The sequence below is a fragment of the Chelon labrosus genome (genome assembly GCF_963514085.1).
Source record: "Chelon labrosus genome assembly, chromosome: 1".
Lineage (NCBI taxonomy): Eukaryota > Metazoa > Chordata > Actinopteri > Mugiliformes > Mugilidae > Chelon > Chelon labrosus.
Genome location: NC_140337.1, coordinates 38,455,718 through 38,477,929, shown reverse-complemented (window position 1 = coordinate 38,477,929; position 22,212 = coordinate 38,455,718). Strand labels below are relative to the sequence as shown.

The 22,212-nt window shown below is 45.4% G+C and overlaps 1 protein-coding gene and 1 pseudogene across 2 annotated transcripts in view; both read right to left on the bottom strand.

Moving 5' to 3' along the window:
• The window catches only part of LOC311491647 (low affinity immunoglobulin gamma Fc region receptor III-like), a 293,642-nt pseudogene extending 283,863 nt beyond the window's left edge, over nt 1-9,779 (bottom strand). The window contains exon 1 of the transcript in view: nt 9,749-9,779. The product of the transcript in view is annotated as a low affinity immunoglobulin gamma Fc region receptor III-like (transcript). The remainder of the gene's footprint in view (nt 1-9,748) is intronic.
• Nucleotides 9,780-16,665: 6,886 nt separating this feature from the next.
• The window catches only part of LOC311492977 (uncharacterized protein), a gene marked incomplete at both ends in the record, with an annotated part of 242,465 nt that continues 236,918 nt past the window's right edge, over nt 16,666-22,212 (bottom strand). Inside the window, one exon of the mRNA XM_084551445.1 lies at nt 16,666-16,721. Within this exon, the coding sequence (XP_084407571.1) occupies nt 16,666-16,721 (56 nt within the window). The remainder of the gene's footprint in view (nt 16,722-22,212) is intronic.

The window sequence follows — 22,212 nt, the reverse complement described above, 5'->3', positions numbered from 1 at the left end:
AAAACATATCATCGGGTTCTCAAGCATTTTTTCTGGCCTGGTTTAAAGGATGACGTGGCGAGTTTTTGTAAAGGTTGCAGTACTTGCCAGATTGTAGGGAAACCGAATCAGCCCGTGCCCCCTGCCCCTCTTCGGCCTATTCCGGCAGTTGGTGACCCTTTCGAGCATGTGATGGTTGATTGTGTGGGTCCGCTGCCTAGAACCAAGGCTGGTAATCAGTTCTTGTTAACAGTAATGTGTGTCTCCACTCGTTTTCCCGAGGCGGTCCCTTTGCGAAAAATTACAGCACCAGCTGTCACGAAGGCATTGCTAAAGTTCTTTACTATGTTTGGTCTGCCGAGGGTGGTGCAAACTGACCAGGGGACTAATTTCCTTTCTAAGGTTTTTAATGTGACCCTGAAATCTCTGGGTATTGCTCATTCGGTGTCAAGTGCTTACCATCCTGAGTCTCAAGGTGCGCTTGAACGGTGGCATCAAACCTTGAAGTCTATGCTAAGCAAATATTGTCGTGACAGTGGTAAAGACTGGGATGAGGGTGTACCGTTTGTATTGTTTGCCATTAGAGATGCCAAGCAGGAGTCTTTGGGGTTCAGCCCAGCGGAGCTAGTATTTGGCTACAATGTGCGTGGTCCGTTAGCGGTTTTGAAAGACCAGCTGGTGGGTAGCCACCCAAGACAAACTAACATTTTGGATTTTGTCTCCAAATGCAGAGAGCGAATGCATCTTGCCTCCAAGCTGGCAAAAGCGGCCCTCTCCTCTGCCCAGGGTAGTATGAAACAACGATTTGACCGGAAGGCGGTTGAGCGGCAGTTCCAGCCAGGTGATGAGGTGTTGGTTTTGTTACCCACACCTGGGTCCGCTCTCACTGCTTGATTCGCGGGTCCCTATGTAGTGGAGAGTAGAATCTCTGACATGGATTATGTCATTCGGACGCCTGAGCGTCGCAAGAAAACTCGTTTGTGCCACATTAATATGCTGAAAGCGTTCCACTCACAAGTGGTTAAACAGGTTGCAAGTTCTCCAGAGCTCACTGGTCCAGTTACTCCTTTGCTTGTTTGTGTGGCAGATATAACTGATGGTTTGACTACCCCCTCTGACGCACAGCAATCTGGCCGGTTGTCCAACTCTGAGTTCCTGGCTAATGTTGAGCAACATTTGTCCTATTTGTCTCCAGTTCAGTGTCAGGATGTGCTTGACCTTTTCACTGCCTACCCCACTTTGTACGGGGACGTGCCATCCCGTACCAATGCGTTGCAGCATGACATTGATGTGAGTAATCATGCTCCCATTAAGCAGCATGCTTACCGCTGTCCTGTTGATAAAAGAGAGCTGATGAAAAAAGAGGTTGCTTACCTGGCTGAACATGGTCTTGCCCAACCTAGCCGTAGTCCTTGGAGTTCTCCCTGCTTGCTGACTCCTAAGTCGGATGGAACCCCTCGGTTCTGTACAGATTTCCGTAAGGTGAATGCAGTAACTGTGCCTGATTCTTTCCCCTTACCACGTATGGATGACTGTATAGACAGCGTAGGTCCTGCGGTATGCATCACTAAGCTAGATCTGCTAAAAGGGTACTGGCAGGTCCCTTTAACGCAATGCGCATCAGACATCTCTGCGTTTGTCACCCCTGATGCCTTCATGCAGTACACAGTCACGGCCTTTGGCATGAGAAATGCCCCAGCCACTTTCCAGCGCCTCATGCAGCATGTGTTGGGAAATCTGCCAGATTGTAGTGTCTACTTGGATGATGTTGTGGTCTATTCAAAGGACTGGGTGAGTCACATTTCCAGTTTAAAAGATGTGTCCCGGCGACTGGCAGAAGCCTCGCTAACCCTGAATCTGGCTAAGTGTGAGTTTGGCAAAGCTATGGTCACCTACTTGGGAAAGCAGGTTGGCCATGGACAGGTTCTGCCTGTGACCACAAAGGTTGAGGCTGTGTTGGCTCTCCCGACGCCTACGACTCGGCGTGAACTCAGATGTTTTTTGGGCATGGCAGGTTACTATCGGTGTTTCTGTAAAAACTTCTCTGTGGTGGTTGCGCCGTTGACAAAACTTTGTAGCCCAGCCGTTCCTTTTGTCTGGGATGATGACTGTGACCATGCTTTCACTGCTGCCAAATCCCTCCTCTGTAGTGCCCCAGTGCTGGCTGCACCCGATTTCTCCAGGCCTTTCAAGCTGGAGGTGGATACGAGTGCCATAGGGGCTGGAGCAGTGCTGTTGCAGGATGGTGTTGATGATGTGTGCCACCCTGTCTGTTATTTCTCTGTGAAGTTTAAGAAACATCAGTTGAACTATTCAACTATTGAAAAAGAAACCCTGGCCATGCTCCTTGCTCTACAGCACTTCGAAGTCTATGTGGGCTCTACTTCTGTGCCTGTGACAGTGTACACCGATCATAATCCTCTTGTGTTCCTGATGCAGATGTACAACAGCAACCAGCGGCTGATGCACTGGGCACTCCATGCCCAGCGCTATAACATTGAGATTAGGCATAAGAAGGGGGCCGATAATCTGGTGACCGACATGCTGTCCCGTGGGTAAGATCATCATTTAGGAATTCATTAGTCTATTTTCGATATTCAGGGTATATAGCACTGTATGTTCGTTCGTTCGTCGTCTTCCGCTTATCCGGGTCCGGGTCGCGGGGGCAGCAGCTTCAGCAGGGAAGCCCAGACAGCCCTCTCCCCAGCCACTTCTGCCAGCTCCTCCGGAGGAACCCCCAGGCGTTCCCAGGCCAGACGAGAGATATAATCCCTCCATCGTGTCCTGGGTCGGCCTCGAGGTCTCCTACCGGTGGGACATGCCCGAAACACCTCTCCCGGGAGGCGTCCGGGAGGCATCCTTACCAGATGCCCTAGCTACCTCAACTGACTCCTCTCGACGTGGAGGAGCAGCGGTTCTACTCTGAGCTCCTCCCGTATGTCCGAGCTCCTAACCCTATCTCTAAGGCTGAGCCCGGCCACCCTACGAAGGAAACTCATTTCGGCCGCTTGTATTCGTGATCTTGTTCTTTCGGTCATTACCCAAAGTTCATGACCATAGGTGAGGATTGGAACGTAGATCGACCGGTAAATTGAGAGCTTCGCCTTTCGGCTTAGCTCTCTCTTCACCACGACCGACCGGTTAAGCATCCGCATCACTGCAGATGCCGCTCCGATCCGCCTGTCGATCTCTCGCTCCCTTTTACCCTCACTCGTGAACAAGACCCCGAGATACTTGAACTCCTCCACTTGAAGCAGGACCTCCTCCCCGACCCGGAGTGGGCAGTCCACCCTTTTCCGACTGAGGACCATGGCCTCAGACTTGGAGGTGCTGATCTTCATCCCAGCCGCTTCACACTCGGCTGCGAACCGCCCCAGCAGGAGCTGAAGGTCGTTGTTCGATGAAGCTAAGAGGACCACGTCATCCGCAAAAAGCAGGGACGGGATCCTCCGATCACCGAACACAACACCCTCCCCCACCCGGCTGCGCCTAGAAATTCTGTCCATAAAAGTTATGAACAGAACCGGTGACAAAGGGCAGCCCTGGCGGAGTCCAACCCTCACTGGGAACAGGTCTGACTTACTACCGGCTACACGGACCAAACTCGCACTCCTTTGGTACAGGGACTGAATGGCCCTTAGTAAGGAGCCATCCACCCCATACTCCCGGAGCACCCCCCACAGGATGCGCCTGGGGACACGGTCGTAAGCCTTCTCCAGATCCACAAAACACATGTGGACTGGTTGGGCAAACTCCCATTTCCCCTCCAGCAGCCTAGTGAGGGTAAAGAGCTGGTCCATGGTTCCACGTCCGGGACGAAAACCGCATTGTTCCTCCTCGATCTGAGGTTCAACCATCGACCGGACCCTCTTTTCCAGCACCCTGGCATAGACCTTGCCAGGGAGGCTGAGGAGTGTGATCCCCCTATAGTTGGAACACACCCTCTGGTCCCCCTTTTTAAAAATGGGGACCACCACCCCGGTCTGCCACTCCAGAGGTACTGCCCCCGATGTCCACGCAATGTTGCAGAGACGTGTCAACCAAGACAGCCCTACAACATCCAGAGCCTTGAGATACCCAGGGCGGATCTCATCCGCTCCCGGAGCTCCACCGCCGCGGAGTTGTTTTACTACCTCGGCGGAATACGTGTTGGTGGGATTGAGGAGCTCCTCAAAGTATTCCTTCCACCGCCCGACGATGTCCTCAGTTGATGTCAGCAGCTCACCACCCCCACTGAGAACAGTGTGAGCGTGTTGCCGCCTACCACCCCTGAGGCGCCGGACGGTTTGCCAGAATCTCTTCGGAGCCGATCGATAGTCTTCTTCCATAGCCTCACCGAACTCCTCCCACGCCCGAGTTTTTGCCTCAGCGACTGCCCTCGCCGCAGACCGCCTGGCCATCCAGTACCGGTCAGCTGCTTCAGGAGACCCACAGACAAGCCATGCCCTGTAGGCCTCCTTCTTCAGCCTGACGGCTCCCCTCACCTCCGGTGTCCACCAGCAGGTTCGGGGGTTACCGCCGCGACCAGCACCAGCGACCTTGCAGCCGCAACTTGCAACAGCCGCCTCCACAATGGCGGAGCGGAACATGGCCCATTCGGACTCAATGTCCCCCACCACCCCCGGGACGCGGTTGAAGCTCTGCCGGAGGTGGGAGTTGAAGACCATGTTGACAGGTTCCTCCACCAGGCGTTCCCAGCAGACCCTCACTACTCGTTTGGGCCTACCAGGTCTGCGAGGCGTCTTCCCCTGCCATCTGATCCAACTCACCACCAGGTGGTGATCAGTTGACAGCTCTGCTCCTCTCTTTACCCGAGTGTCCAGAACATACGGTCGCAGGTCAGATGATACGACTACAAAGTCAATCATCGACCTACGACCTAGGCCGTCATGGTGCCAAGAGCACCGATGAACAACCTTATGTTCGAACATGGTGTTAGTTATGGACACTGTATGGTCTGTAGTATTAAGACTATATAGTGCTTAGTGTTGGTCGTGTCAGTCTATGGATGGGGGTCATTCTTATTGGTGGGGGTGTTACAGGCTTTGGTGTGTGGGGCTTGTTGTCTTTGTTCTCTTGTCTTCCAGGTACTGCCCTTCCGCTCCCCTCCTCCATCAGCTGATTAGCTGATTAACACCTGGAGGCTATAAAGCTCCTGCCGGGTGTTTCAGGTGTGTGTGTTCCTGTAGCCAGTGGGTCGTGATGAGCAGTTTGATCGTTTTGGCCGGCGTTATTTTATTTGAAGAAACCTTCTCCGTTTGGTGTAGTGATCTTGTCATTTGTGAATAAAGCCCTGCGATTGCAGAGGGTCCTTGGTTCGTCTTTTTGTTCTTGGTCTTTGCTTTAATTGTTACCTCCCTATATTCCCCTAGTTTAACTTTTGTCCTGCCGGGGTCGTAACATGGTCTGAGCCAGAGAAAGTAGTCTATTTCATAGAGCTGACTGTCCCGTGGGAAGATAGAGTTGAGGAGGCTAACGAGCGCAAGAGAGCTAAGTATGCAGAGTTAGCAGCAGAGGCAGAGCAGAATGGCTACAAGACTTATGTCCGCCCGGTAGAAGTGGGCTGCCGTGGATTTGTGGCAAAGTCGGCGATTGCTCTTCTGAGTGAGCTGGGCATACGGGGAAGAAGCCAGAGGACTGCGGTTAGCAATATGTCCCGGGCAGCAGAGAGAGCGAGCGATTGGCTATGGGTCCGTAGGAAGCATGCTAGCTGGGGAACTAACTAAAGGTAAGGATGGCCGCATGTAGGCCACGGTCGATGTGTTTGTTTATTACGTGATTTGTTTGTTTGCTATGTGTTTCGGCCTGCATCAACGGAGCGAATCATGGTAGATTTGTCTGTATTTGTTTGTTTGGTACGAGTTTCAGCCTGCATCAACGGGGCGATTCATGGTAGATTTGTTTGTTTGTTACGTGATTTGTTTGTTTACTACGTGTTTCGGCCTGCATCAACGGGGCGAATCATGGTAGATTTGTTTGTTTGTTACGTGTTTCAGCCCGCATCAACGGGGCGAATCATGGTAGATTTGTTTGTTTGGCTCGTGGTTATTAGTTGCTATATTAGTTGTTGATAGACATCGAATGGTGAGGGGAAACAGGGTTATGCAGTGGCAGTGTGGAGGGGGGTGACTCCAGGACGCTGGAATTCACTGTTAAGCCTTCTCGAGGTGTCGTGGGCCTAACTTAACGAAACATCGATGAAAGGAGGGGCCCACTTGAAAACCCCAATGATATGCTGCATACTGCTGTTGTCTTCATGTTACTTGGTAGCTATGGTTAGCTGCTGAGCGGGCCATACAAGCCAGCAGCATTTAGTTAGTTTATGTGTTACAATGTCTGAAGTATGCTGCTCAATGGGCTTACAAGCCAGCAGCTGTTACTTAGTTTATATAAAGCATAGGTTAATTGTCATATCACATGACCGTAGGTTTGGTAGGGTCTCTTAGTTGAACAGGGCCTCTAAATGTGTTTTGCCTGGGATTTTGGCACAAGGGATTATAACATCTTATCCTGTGTATAACTGAATGCTCAGCACCAACACATTCCAGTCATTAGCAACAGCCTTAACTTTTACTGTTGTTGTTATTGTTCAGAAGGAGTTTGCATTAAGTTTATATTAAGCTTTTGGTTTGTGCATATGTGTTGATGTTAAAGCCATCTACAGAGGACATTTACAGCTTTTGCAAAGATAACAAATGTAAAGGGGTGGGGCTTTGGTACCTTTCTGAAATGAAGTGAAATCTTAAAAATAAAAACTTAGTTATTTATTTAAAAAAAAAAATGTTTTCAGCATTCTAATTACCTAACAAAGATTGGGGAATTAAAAAAAAATAAATAATTGCGATTGGATAATATTTTTTTTTCCTGGTAGTCAGGAGGTTAGCTTGCTAGGGGTTGCTTTTTTGTTGTTTATTGATGTTAAGTTAGTTTTGTTCCTACCTCATCTTCTCATTTAAATGCAGTTTCTTTTCATTATTTTTAAACCAAATGATATCTTTGTGACACAGTAGTTTGACATTAAAGGAAGATGTGTTGCTGTCTTTCCAGTCTTTGGTGGAGGATGCTCAGCACCCCTAAAGCTCTGTCCCTAGAATCACCCCTGACTGCGCCTATGACATTCTTCTGTTGTTAGCCTTAAGCCTAGGAGCATAATGAGATACATTTAGAATAAGTACATAGATATTTGCAGTTATTTTGGTGAAAGTAACTTAAAAGTAATGCAGTAGTAGTGTAATGTCTTACAATTCAGAGACAGTAATATTATAATGTAACGAATTACTTTGAAATGACAGTAACAAGTAATACATGATGTATTACGTTTTTGAAGTAACTTGCCCAACACTGATTGTATTGAGTTTTCAGTCAACACCTTTTACTACCACTGAACTGAAGAAGACTGAAAAACACTGAACCAGAGCAGTATATATATATATATATATTTTTTTTACTGATCGCTGTGTTTAGCATAAGATGTAATAAGACTGAACTGGGAGCATTTAATGGAGACCCCTGTCTGTGATAGTGTTGTAGTACTCGAGACCGGTCTTGAGACCGCATTTTCAAGGTCTTGGTCTTGTCTTGGAATCGACTGCATTTTTACTCGGTCTTGTCTCGGTCGAGCTGGACTCGAGATTTTTTGTCAAGACCAGTCGAGGCCAAGTGATTTTTGTAATGACACGAAGAATTTCTCCACGTCGGGTTTACTTTATCACCTGAAATCCAAGCATCCAGATCGGTATGCTGAATATGAGGGATGCGGCAGCGGCACAGAAAAAGAAAATCCCTCCGAGCACGCCCGCTCCACAATTAGATCGCCAGTTATTTGAATTAAATTGCATTAAAGTTACACACGACCCACATAAATAACAACGAGCATAAACTCAGAAACAGATAAAAATAATCCATCTGAGGACTTTCAACAGCAATTCAGATGGCTCAGCTAAGTGCGCCTATACAGTACGTAGAAGAAGATAACTTCTTCTCCGCCATTACATTTTTCATCTCGCACACCCCCTAGAGGCAGCTCGCACACCCCCACCACACTTTGGGAATCCCTGCCTTAGATGATCAGCCGTTATCTGTTGTAGAAGATGTGGGATTTTGTTGGCATAATAATTTCTTCCGGTGTTTTGTTTTTCGGTTTTCGGTCTTTGTTTCCTCATTTTCGGTTTCGGCCAAGAATTTTCATTTCGGTACATGCCTAATATAAAGCAATAACATAAAAATAATTAAAATTGTTCCACCAATGTATAGGCCTATGTGTGTGTATAACCATCTAAAAACTTGGTTATATCCAGGGCTCTCAAGTTATGAACTTAGCTTGGAGATTTTCTTTTTGTTTGTTTTTTGACGGGGCCAGGGTGAAGTGTGTTTGAAGATTGGCCAGTTGGCCCTACCAACAGTTTGAAATAAATTTATTTTTCAGTATGACTAATGCTTCTCTTTATTCAGTTTGGTCTCTGTCTTGGACTTGGTCTCGCCCCTCCTCGGTCTTGGTCTTGACTCAGTCTCGCCCCCTCAAAGTCTTGGTCTTGTCTTGGTCTCGGTATGCTCTGGTGTTGGTCTTGACTCGGTCTCGGGTTAGGTGGTCTTGACTACAACACTAGTTTGTGAGATCCACAACTCCCACCTCCAGGAAAGCTTCTCATGACTGCTGGGGGTAGCTAGAGATATGGAAATGGAGCAGGCTAACCTCAAGTTGTCTATTCTGGCTGTGGTCAGAAGGCCATTGACCCCTGTTGCTGCAGCAACCTAAAAACCCAGTGATGGACACAAGTGGTGAAGGACACTGTTAAAAGATCAAGAAGGAGGACTTTGAGGTTTTGTTGGTGGATGAAGGGAGATTGACAACCTAGTCTACAGGTGTTTAGTGGACCAAGTCCCCCAGAGAACTCTGTGGGTGATACTGAGGCAGGAGGTACCAGGACCATGCAGGTCTCATGTCCTTGTATCAGGTAAGTGAGAGCTGTGTCCATATCTTTAGCACTAAATCAAACATGGCTCATGCTGGCAGGTTAGAGGGAACATCTGAAATGCCACCTGACATTGACAAAATCTCAAAAGTAGAATAAAGTTGCCTGTACAAATTCCTTACTCCATGAAGACACCAGAGAGGCCATGTGCAGCATGAAGCTTCTGAATTAAATACACAGCAACTGAGCTACAGCTTCAGTGTATGTTGGTTCATACATCTACAGTCAGTGAGTTTCACGCTGCCAGAATAAGTCTAGCTAAGACTAACCTTGGTTTGTTGTGCTGCACAGCAGACAGGTGTGAACTGAAGAGAAATGACACTTTGGTTAGTCTGAGCTTTCTGTTTCCTGTTCACATTCATCACCGAGATCAGAGAAGGACACAATTAGTTTGTAAGTATAACATTGCAACTATAAAAATCCCATCAGGAGGATTTTTTCATGACTTCTTATAAAGTTCTGAACATTCATTTAGTGGATGTTAATCAAGTCAAAGAACAGAACAAAGAAATCTTTTTTAAAATAAACAGTTTTAAGGACTGTTGTTTTCTCTACAGTGATGTTCTCACTCAGTAAGAAACAAGATACTGGGCCATGAAATGCTCCAGGTAACGTTCTCATAGACCTTAATGGAACACTAACCCTAACCCTGTAGACACCAGAAACACAGTGTGAAAGCTCAACTACAATCAGATTTCATTGCAACAGAACAGCAGCAGACTTGTTCTCATCTCAACTGACACTAAACGTTTCTGTCGAATCCTTCGTTGACTCATAAACACAGAGAGTGAACTTACAGAGCAGACACAGTAGAGAAACTTCCTCCATCCTTCATCTTGGTCATATTATATCAACACTCTGAGCAGTTCATTGTCACATCAAGTAAATCCCTCCTACTTCTTCTCACTGTCAGTGCTGTGGTTTCCTCTCTGCTGGCCGCCATAAGGGGACATTTTTGTTTGTCATACTTAAACAGGTCAATGGGAACACAAAATAGAATATAAATCTATGTAAATATAAATTAATTATTTTCAGACATACAGCGTAACCTTGATGGAAAATAACACTGGTGTGTTTTAGTCCATGAGAACATGACCTGAAACTGTTCATTTGATCACAAAGATCCCCCCCCCCCCCCCCCCCCACACACCTACTTAATAAACTATTTGCCCCAAAATGTTTTGTTTCCATAACTTAAATTGCAAGTTGAAAGAAACTAGAACTAGTGGTTTTGTTGCCCGTCTGAGGGCTTCTCTCTATTTTAGCCACTGAAGAAGGTGAGAAAAGAAAAAAAGAAATTAAAATTGCGGACGAGCTGGTTCAGACTTGCTTTAGTTGCTTTTGCCACTGCAAGTCTCCTCATCTACTGTCAAGAATCAAGAATCAAGAATCCTTTACTTTCATTATGTGAGAACATAACGAAATTTTGTGCGGTAGCTCCTGGCTTAAATAGTGCAATATAAAAAGACATGGAATAGGCAAAAATTTTACCTATAATAATAAAATAAGAAGTAAAAAATACAGCTGTACAAATATACACATAGGAATGAATAGTCAGCAGCAAACCTTGTTAACAGACAGTGCAAATATTGGAATGATTGTAAAGTGTCCATGGTGGGGGGTGTGCGGGGTCAGGGTGGAGGGTTGAGTGTGTGTGTGTGTGTGTGTGTGTGTGTGTGGGTGTGTGTGTGTGTGTGTGTGTGGTGTGTGTGTGTGTGTGTGTGTGTGTGCAGGATGGGAGGGGGCGTGATTGACTTCACAGCTCTGGGGAAGAAGCTGTCTCTCAGTCTATTGGTTGTGGTTTTGATGTTTCTGTACCTTTTCTGTGAAGGAAGAGGTACAAACAGTCCATGGCCCGGGTGGGTGGGGTCTGTCGTGATGCGTCTGGCCCTCTTCTGGACTCAGGCAGCATACATGGACTCCAGATCTGGTAGACGACAGCCCACTATCCCGTGTGCTGTCCTCACCACTCGAGCTAAGTCCTTCCTGTTCTGTGCTGTGCAGCTGCCGTACCACACAGTCACACTGAGGCACAGGATGCTTTCAATGGTGGCTCTGTAGAAGTTAATGAGCAGCTGTGAAGAGAGTCCACTGTGCTTCAACTTCCTGAGAAAGAAGAGCCGTTGTTGAGCTTTCTTCACCAGGTGAAGTGTTCACAGTCCAGGAGAGGTTGGAGGAAATGTGGATGCCCAGGAACTTGATGCTGTCCACACGCTCCACTGCCTCCCCATGTAAGCAGAGAGGACTGTGTTCAGTCTTTCTGGTCCTCCTGTAGTCCACTATGACCTCCTTGGTCTTGCTGATGTTCAGGATGAGATTATTCATGGAGCACCACTGAGTCAGATTCTGGACCTCTCTTCAATCAGCCCATGGACTAAAAACAAAGATCTAACAAAGATAAATGAAAACGAAACAATCTCAGAGAAACTGCTGTGCAAACAGAGTAACAAGGGTATTAACAGATATGTGTACAACAATACATGACTATAGATACAGACATGAAGCAGAGTTATTGAGTGATGAAGAAGTAAACTTTGAAGAGACATTAGGAATTGACACGTCTGGGGCAATTCCAACCATATGTTGATCTCTCCTGTCTCTGCTCCCCTGCCGATCAGAGCTTCCTGATCAAACTCCTTTGTCTACCCTCCTCATCTCCTCTCCCCTGCTGATCAGAGCCTTGATCATGCTACCTGAGTGTCTCTCCTTTTGTCCTTTTGCCCTTTGTTCTGACCATGTCTGGGAGCCACCCCTGCCCCCTACTGAGTTCACCCGCCTGTGTAAAGTTACCCTCAACTGACCAATATACATCCACTATACGATCTAATCAGGAACTGTCTGCAACCACACCTGGGGACAGGGTATATCTGTGCTCTGGCCCTGCATTCAGGGTCAGTCTCTGGTCTCACAACCACTCTGTGTCGGTAGGCTCACCATGACCTGGAACTCCAATAAACCTCCACCACTTCAGCAAACTTGGAACTAAGACTTGGATTGTTTTTTTTCCTTCAACAGTGACACAGAGTCTGACAGCTTCAGGAATGAATCTGTTGAAGCTGTTCCTCAGTCTGGTGGTCCTGCTCTTGATGCCCCTCAGCCTCCTGCCTGAGGGGAGAGGGATGTGTGCGCAGGGTGGGTGGTGTCTTTCCTGATGTAGGTGGCCCTTTTCTTACATCTGGAGGTTAGGAAGTCCTGGACCCAGTTGCAAAGGGTGGAACTCAGTCCGTGTGTTGTCAGTTTATGTACCAGGGTCTGTGGTATGATGGTTTTAAAGGCTGATGTGAAATCCACAAAGAGCATGTGAACATAAGAGTCCTTGTTCTTTAAGTGGGTGAGGGCTGTGTGGACCACAGAAGACATGGCGTCCTCTGTGGATCGGTTCTTCCTGTATGCGTACTGGTGCGGGTCCACAGTGACGTCGATGCAGTCCTTGATGTGGGCCATGACCAGTCTCTGGAAGCACTTCATGACTATCAGGGTGAGGGCTACTGGTCCATAGTCATTCAGGCTTGTCACTGTGGACGTTTTAGGAACGGGGATGATCGTGGTGGTCTTCAGGCAGGTGGGGACCGCTGCCTGTTGGAGGGAGGTGTTGAAGATGTCTGTCAGCGCCTCGGTGAGCTGGTGTGTGCAGCCCCTCAGCACCCGGCAGGAGATGTTATCTGGACCAGCAGCTTTGTGTGGGGCTGTGTTGCACAGACTCCTCTGCACTGTACCTCCGTGCCAGGTTTGATGGACTAGGAAGGGTGTCATAAGTGGCTTGGATAAGGAAACTGAGTCTTGCCTGAGCCATATTCCACAGGTCGCTCCATCCTACTGACCTTGGTAGAATGCCCTCCCACTTTGTCCACAGGCCTTACTGAAATTGGCCAATAGACTTGACAAAGAGCTTGTCTTCCTCTATCCTTGCCACCTTTGTGACCACCAGGTTCTTCCTTTCCTTCAGGGATGCACTGGACCACGGCCTCATTGGCTCTCCCCAGCCCAGGCCACGTCTTCCTTGCTGCGTTCTTCCCACTAGCTCATGGTGCCGCAGCCTTGAGATGGCATTGTCCACGCAGTCTTCTGCCTTCCATGCTCTGCCTGTCTGCGTAGGTTATGTGCTTAGGTTACAGCGTTACGTGGTAAGTTTTTCCTGTGGAATAATTGCTGCAATACAGGATGGAGGTTGACTAACAGATGGATGCAAAAAAAGTTTGTATCACCTCTATCTGGGCCAAACCTTCGGCACTGACACACCAAAAACCATAATCACTTCAAATGACTGGGGAGTATTGAACGCAGTCTACTGAATCCACCGCCTCCATCTTGCGCGGTTTCTCCTGAGTTGGCCGTAGAAGAGACCAAAGAAAACTACAAGCACAACGATGGTAACTAAAAACACAGAACACAGAAGTCAGCAGAGGAGAACTGTCTCATACCTGCAACAAGAGATGGGACGTTTGACACTGAGGCTCCAAAGTCTGTCTGTCTCTGTTGAAGCAGACTGGTTGGAAACACCGTGTTGATCCGTGATCACATGACCGATGGCTTTATACGTCACAGTGAAACACTGGAAGTGGGGTGACTGATTTTAATCTTATTAAAAAGAGACGCAAAATGCTTGGTGTAGTCAGCCAGAGAAGAAGACAGTTGAAGCCAAGCACCATAGAGCAGATTTTGTTCTTAAATTAAATCTTGTAAAAAACAAACAAACAAACAAATACATCCCATAAGCACGACCCTCACTTTATTTTCACACTGCCATAATGAAGTCCTTCAGAATCATTCCCAAAAAAGTATCTCTGCAGAGTTTAATCAGAATCTTTTCACACCACGTTTTACATTACAACCATGTTTTTTTAATGACAATCAGGAAAAGATATATCATCCACATCCAGGGATGTCTTTATGATCATTACCGTTATAAGTGGTTTCCAATGAACTTCATAAACACCTCTCAGAAACCTCCAAAATATCTCCATATCATCATTTTGGTCATATCTCCAAAACACTGATGGTGAAATAGTTGTCATCTCACTTCACAGCAAAGATATGTTACATCTAAATCAAGTTTCAAGTAACAAGTCAAGTGACTTTTCAAAATGTTGACAAAGCTGCTTAAGAGTGACTTGACTGATGTGTGAATCATGTGGAAGTTTGTCAATGGTGGGATCTGTCTTTGAGGCTTCGACGCTTCAGATCTTTTTTCGGCACAGTCAGGAAGAAGGTTCACGAGGCTTCATCCGCCCATCTTTACCTGCAACACTCATGGAGGTCAAGCAACCTGGAACAAGGGATGTGTTCTGTTCACAGTGATATGGTTTCTCTCCAGAGTGAATACCTTGATGATGGTGTGTTGATGTTAAAGGTTTCTCATATTGCCCACAGTGATAGAGCAAATTCATCAGAGTTCTCCACCTGCTCTGAGGTCAGACATGATGTTATCAATAATAAGATTCACTGCTGAACAGAGGAGACACAAGACTTTGTAGTTTTTAAAGGTGAATCATCTGCTGTGCTGTGATCCTGATAACCATGAACCATTAAAGGAGACGTAGCAAACTCTTCTCCAGGTCTGTAGTTTTTAGTTGGAGTAAAACCGTATCATTGTGACTTTATTGATCTCACACTGATCAAACTGACACAAATGATTTCCACAGACTTTTAGTGACTTCAACTCATTCTTCTTCTTTGATTTAATGTCAGCTGAGAGAATTAGCGCCACCAAGTGTTGATTTTGAGGAGCTGGACTTCTAATATGTTAATGTTTACAGCTGAATTGCAACATTCACTGCAACGTAAAACTCATTAATCATTTTTATTTTTGTAGCAGATTTGTCACCAAATGAAAAGTCTTAAAGTGACAGTGTATAAGTTTGTCCACACTGGAAGAAATGATCAGCGATGTGTTGATCAGAGACCATAAATGATGTGTGATGTGAGGTGGGCGGTACCAGGTTGAACTAATATCGACCAATGGGAACGACTAATCCAGCTGATTGAAATATGACTCAAACACAGAGTTCCTTAGACGTTGAGCTGAAGGAAACTCTGTTCACCACTTTGGTTCCTACCAACAAATCCACCATGATGATAGAGGCTTGGAGCGTTGGGTGAACCCAGATGGAGATGGTGGTGGCCTTGATGGTACTTTCTTTTCAAAGAGAAGAAGAAACACAAGAAGCTTTTATATATTAAAGGTGGCATGTTTAATCTGCTCAAATCACCAGAACTCACATATAACAAAAATAATCACAATCACAACAATGAGCTCTCACATTTCAATTGAACTGAAAACTAGAACATTTTTAATATAATGTAAAGTTACCACAAGCTTCCACTTTACTTCTTCTCCACCACACTTTGGGAATCCATGCACTAGAGTTCAAGTGTCAGCTTTCACCAGAGGATGACAGTAACATTAATGAGTGAATGATCCAGACACAGTGAAAGGATGAATCAGGATCAAATGACACTCTTCTTTTCTTCACAGCATTGACACAATGTGTTTTAAGCTTTGGATTTATTTCACCTCTTCCTCTTCATTGTCAACATTAGTTGTATTTAAATGTGTTTTATAGATAAATTGACACTGACAGTGACAGTGTGTTATTAGTAAATTATAAAGAGTCACCTGGAAATGGTCTGATTGTGTTATTGTTGTTTTGCCTTTAATTAAACACGTAGGAGTTTAAGTTTAAAGAAAAATAAATTTATAATTCACATATTCTTTTCAGCAAAGTCAGGGTCCTTGATCACATCGTATGTTGACATGTTGAAAGTGCTGCATTAATATTCCTCATGTTTAAGTAGCCTTTTAGCACCAGAGCTGCTTGTTGACATCCAGCCTGACAGAAAACTATGACATGTGACTGGACTGGACTTCATCTGAGGTTAACAGCTGATGTCCATGACTCCAGGAGCCCAGGAACTTTTAGAGTTTCAAACCAGAGCAGAAAGAAAAACCACATGACTCTAAAGCTCATAACTATGTGGTCAGTTCTCTGAAAGGTGGGAGGAGCTCTGGAAGGACAGAGCAGATATACTGAATACACATCCTTCAGAGTCTCACAATAATGTTTCATGTTTCAAAACTCCACATCATTTTATTTTAAACAAGTTCAGATATTGTATTCTGTATTCAACAAGTTTTTACTTTTACTTTCCTTGTTTTGAACTGTACTGATAACTACTTCATCTGTGTACATGACACAACAGCACCACCTAGAGGCTGCACGATAGAAACACACCAACTCCTCCCACTTGGACTTATTTGGTCAAAATCAATCAAAAATGAACCAGCAGAAGAAGAATCAGTCTGAAGGAGTTCAGTCAGTCTTTTGAGGTGATGAAGGTGAATCTTAAATGTTTCTCCTCCTGCTCAGCAGTGAAGCAGCTGATGATTTCTCCAGGATCCACATTCAGATGGAAGCAGGAAGAGATCCAGACGGAGCTGAAGATGTGAGGGAGCAATGAAACCATCTGGAGATGATGGAAATCCACAAAGACTGATATGAAAGAAGAAGAAGGAAGTGTTCAGCTGATCAGGACAAATATCTGGAGCTCAGCTTTCCTGATCTATAGTCTAAGACCAACGAAGACAACATGCTGATCAACACTGATCCTTGAAGAGTCTTCAGACCAGGACTAGGAGCTGACAAAGCGTCCTCCTCTCTTCATCCATCGTCCATCAGATCCTTCACTGATCAATAATCAAAGATCAACAACCTGATCAAACAGACTCTTCAGCCATCAGAGGAGACGTTACATCCTGGACCTGGACTATGTCTGTTACCATCAGCATTATGGGTAGTCCTCTGACCTCTGACCTCTGACCTGTATCTACAGTACTGACCTCTGACCTCTGACCTGTATCTACAGTACTGACCTCTGACCTGTATCTGCAGTACTGACCTCTGACCTCTGACCTGTATCTACAGTACTGACCTCTGACCTCTGACCTGTACCTACAGCACTGACCTCTGACCTGTATTTACAGTACTGACCTCTGACCTGTATCTGCAGTACTGACCTCTGACCTCTGACCTGTATCTACAGTACTGACCTCTGACCTCTGACCTGTACCTACAGCACTGACCTCTGACCTGTATTTACAGTACTGACCTCTGACCTCTGACCTGTACCTACAGTACTGACCTCTGACCTATATCTACAGTACTGACCTCTGACCTGTATCTACAGTACTGACCTCTGACCTGTATCTACAGTACTGACCTCTGACCTCTGACCTGTACCTACAGCACTGACCTCTGACCTGTATTTACAGTACTGACCTCTGACCTCTGACCTGTACCTACAGCACTGACCTCTGACCTCTGACCTGTACCTACAGTACTGACCTCTGACCTCTGACCTGTATCTACAGTACTGACCTCTGACCTGTATCTACAGCACTGACCTCTGACCTCTGACCTGTACCTACAGTACTGACCTCTGACCTCTGACCTGTATCTACAGTACTGACCTCTGACCTCTGACCTGTATCTACAGTACTGACCTCTGACCTCTGATTTGTATCTACAGTACTGACCTCTGACCTCTGACCTGTATCTATAGCTCTGACCTCTGACCTCTAACCTATATCTATAGCTCTGACCTCTGACCTGTATCTACAGTACTGACCTCTGACCTCTGACCTGTATCTACAGTACTGACCTCTGACCTCTTACCTGTATCTACAGTACTGACCTCTGACCTCTGACCGGTATCTATAGCTCTGACCTCTGACCTCTAACCTATATCTATAGCTCTGACCTCTGATCTGTATCTACAGTACTGACCTCTGACCTCTGACCTGTATCTACAGTACTGACCTCTGACCTGTATCTACAGTACTGACCTCTGACCTGTATCTACAGTACTGACCTCTGACCTGTATCTACAGCACTGACCTCTGACCTCTGACCTGTACCTACAGTACTGACCTCTGACCTCTGACCTGTATCTACAGTACTGACCTCTGACCTCTGATTTGTATCTACAGTACTGACCTCTGACCTCTGACCTGTATCTATAGCTCTGACCTCTGACCTCTAACCTGTATCTACAGTACTGACCTCTGACCTCTGATCTGTATCTACAGTACTGACCTCTGATCTGTATCTACAGTACTGACCTCTGACCTCTGACCTGTATCTACAGTACTGACCTCTGACCTCTGACCTGTATCTACAGTACTGACCTCTAACCTGTATCTACTGCACTGACCTCTGACCTCTGACCTGTATCGACAGTACTGACCTCTGACCTCTGACCTGTATCTACAGTACTGACCTCCACTGACAGTAGAATAAAATAATAAAGGACTCAGTCTCTTATTATACATGAGATGTGTGTGGACAGTGTGAGACTGAAGGAGTCTGACTCAGGCTAAAAGCCTTAGAGGTGGTAACCCTACAAATGTCCACTGTGTGTGATCATACAGTATACTGCTGTTTACAGTGGTAGTGTTTATTGCTGACCTTTGACCTGCAGCTCTACGGCTGCCAGTCTCCGTTCGTTTCCAAACCCTGTGATGGAGCAGATGTAGGTTGTGCTGTCAGAGAGGCGGGGTTTCCTCAGATTCAGGCTGAAGTCTCCAGTTGTCAGAGCGTCAGTCTTCATGGATGTTCGGTCTCTGTAAAGCTCGTTTTGGTTTTTCAGTTGATCACCTGTCGTCTGACGCTGGTGGACGGTTGAAGGACTGAGGTCGTATGAATACTTCAAAAGTTATAGGTCTTAAAGTCAAATGAAATGTTTCCGTGTCACCTGTAGCGCCCCCTGTTGATGTAATTTCACGCAACCTGATGGGCATCTACACAATATTGTATAGAGTGTGTATGCCAAGTTTCATAAAGTTAGCTATTGCAGTTTTGATATATTGAAATGTTGCTTGTGTAGCGCCCCCTAGAAACCAAGGGGCACAAAAGTTGGGGTGCTTGTACAGAATCATTTATCATTGATATGAAGTTTGATTAAGTTTGGGTATATATGGGCATGTGTGGGTGTGGTTAAATTCTCTGAAGCTGATTGCAATAACTTTGTCTTTGGCTGCCGCCACTCTTTCAGTTTAAAAGAGAGGCTGTGTGAGGGCTCACCCTCCTCGATACTGACTGACTAACTCCCCTCTGTTTCCCTCCCTCCCACAGGTGCCCTCGGTGTGATTCCCAAGTTGGCCCTTGTTAATTGTTAAAGAAATAAACTTGTTTTGTCTGCAGCTGATGTGGTGTGTCTCCTTTTTGTTGTGGCCACCTGAGCCAGGTCATAACACACACTGTAAACATGAATTAGCCATTAACTTTGTAATCAATAACCCTGCTAAACTTCTTTTGAAGAACTGGTGAGAATTGGATGCACGGGCTAAATTGGCTTGTTATAGCGCTACCTAGCTGCAGGCATGTGTATTGACTTCTACCAAGTTACCAGGGGCCTCATGTACAAAGACTTGCGTGGATTTCCTACTAAAACGTGGCCCACGCTCAGATCTAGAAGCACATTGCCTTTGTACATCCCAATCGAGCACACATGTTGTACCTGACCCCTCCCTGGCCACGCCCCTTTAAATATGCAAACTATATTTAAATTGACCCTCCACCTGAGATTCTCCTCTCTGCACGATCAGAAAATGAAAACATAAGAATGAGTAAGACGGGAAAGAAGAATAACTTCACAGAAAAAGAACTGGAGACGCTACTCACTGGAGTGGAGACAAACATGTCCTCTTTGACAGCTGTCCTCCACTGGAGTGGTGACAAACATGTCCTCTTTGACAGCTGTCCTCCACTGGAGTGGAGACAAACATGTCCTCTTTGACAGTTGTCCTCCACTCGCCACAATGCTGGTTAATTGTATTTGGGCATCACATCTGATCTGAACATTGATGAATGAACATGTTTCATCGTGTGATGGTTCTTTTATATCAATGTGTGTCCAGTCCATAGCTTTGATTACTTTCAGAAAACCGGCTCTTTAATGTTGACCTGTTCAAATGCATTGTGGGTATTTGATATACCTGGCTGACATGAGGATAACTCCGACCCACACGGCTGGCATGGCTGACACTTTTTTGGCTTGCAAAATCAAAGTAACCAAGCAATTTCCCTTGTGGATGAATAAAGTTTATCTAAGTCTAAGTCTAAGTCTAATCTACCTACATATAATAAATATTATGTATGTATATCCTAAGTTGTATCAATTGTTGCTTCAGTGTTAAAAGTTCTATCCATCTTTGTTTTTATTTTTAGTAAGAGAAATTGGAGCACTGCACCTTCAGAAAAATAGTGCTGTCTCTTTAAGAAAGACTAGTCTTGAGTTGTTGTTGAATTTGTGCATGGCTGCAGATGCCACTGAACTGAGGACATGTTGCCATAGACAGTAAAGTTCTGGAGGTGTGACAGATAAATGATTAGACTAACATCTAAAAAAGTTTTGCAATGCCAAGCAATCTACCCACACTGCCTTCACGATCTACCGGTCGATCAGGACTGGGCACCACTGCTTTAGGGTGTTCTCAAATCAACACTGGTTAGGGTTAACATTTCTTAATCTTTAATATGTCTCTGTTGCTTGTTCTCAGTAATGTGGCATCTGGATGAGGAAACTAGTCGTCAACATCCCCCCATGAAGAAGTCACTAGCTGACAGTCTGACTTTCAAACACATTGACATTTGTAAAACAGTGAAGTCCTGACCTGCAGCCAGATCATCAAGCAGTCGTTAGCTCTGAGCTCACCTTCAATCTGTTTGATTCTTTCTTTGTTGATTGTTGAATGTGAAAAAACAGGAAAAACAAGTTTCTCAGCAGCTGTCACCACTGTAACTGACTTCCGTCAGCTGAAGGTGCAGGTTTGGTTTTTGACGAGGGAGGACAGGGCAGTAGGTATTTTTTCATGACACAAGGGGAGCGGCACAAGCACTTGGAAAAAAATAAATAAATAAATCTGCGTTGCTCCATGGTTTTCTATCATCTGTCATATCTGTGTGGGGATATTGTCGTCCCCTGCTGCTGAGAAGGTGGCGTGAACAGAAGCTGTGTGTGAGAAAGAGAAAGAGAAGGAGGACAGTTACGCCCCTCTGCTCCTCCACTGGCTAATAAAGGGCCTTGTTGAAGCCTAGGAGGATCACTTCAGCAGCTGAGGCCTGAGACCTTTTTTTTTTTTTTTTTTTTTTTTAAATTAAATAAACCCTTTTTTGGGGGGGGGGGGGGTCTGTATAAAAGGACTAAAATCAGTCACACCTTGACTTTCTTCCATATAACGCACATTTCATTCATAATATTATAAATACATTCCTATAATTTCCACGTTTCCATGTTTTTATGATTTGTGTGAAATGGTCAAATAAAAATAGGTAATACAAAACGATGATGTGGTTACCAAGGTGAACTGGTTTAGTCTTGACTTCTGGTCGTGAGTGACAGCATTGGAGGATGGAAATCTGTTGATTGTCAAGTGTTACATAAACAGATTTGTTAGCCTTTTGCTATGATGCTTGCAATGCTAATACAACAGTAATTCATCTTAACAAACACCAGATCTAATTTCACTCTAAGATTGTGCTTTGCAACAGAACTGTTCCAAGTTCACTTTATTTCATCACGTTGGGTCCTGTAACTAATTCATATCTGTAGCTAGTTTCAAAGATGAACATTTGCTACAACTCTATTTGGTGTCAAACTTAGTTTAACCAGTCAGAACTAAAAGTGAACCAAGCATAGAACTGGAGGCAGTAAACAAGGAGCTAATTGTTCCTCCCTGAAAGATAGATTAATATAGCATCTAATGACAGACATTTAGCATGTAAGGGCATGTTTATTTAAAGTTGTAATTCATGGATGTTTTGTAGAGGAGTTATATTGTAGTCTACAGTCTTTTGATGTGTGTGTGTGTGGGGGGGGGGGGATTCAATGTAGAACCGCCACTGGGACAGGATGTCTTCAAACGTCAGCTGTTTGTCTTTAAATACCAGGTGACAGGTGAGATATGTTGCTGTTGTCATGGAGATCCTTATCAGTGACACGCAGAGCGTCTGTTTACTTTCCTTTTGTTCTCAGCACATTTCTTTATGATTTGACTACTGCCCATCCCCCCCATCACTCCACCTCACCTTTCACCTGTTCCAATTTCCTGGTTCCTTTGCATCTTTCTGTGACAGAGAGATTAACCTGAAACTTGTCTGAGTTTCAGTCTGAACCAGGAAGTTTGAACAGAGAGAAGAGTTATTGCTCTACTAGAGGAACGGTCCAAATCCTCTGGACAGCAGTCAGTTAACTACTTGACCAA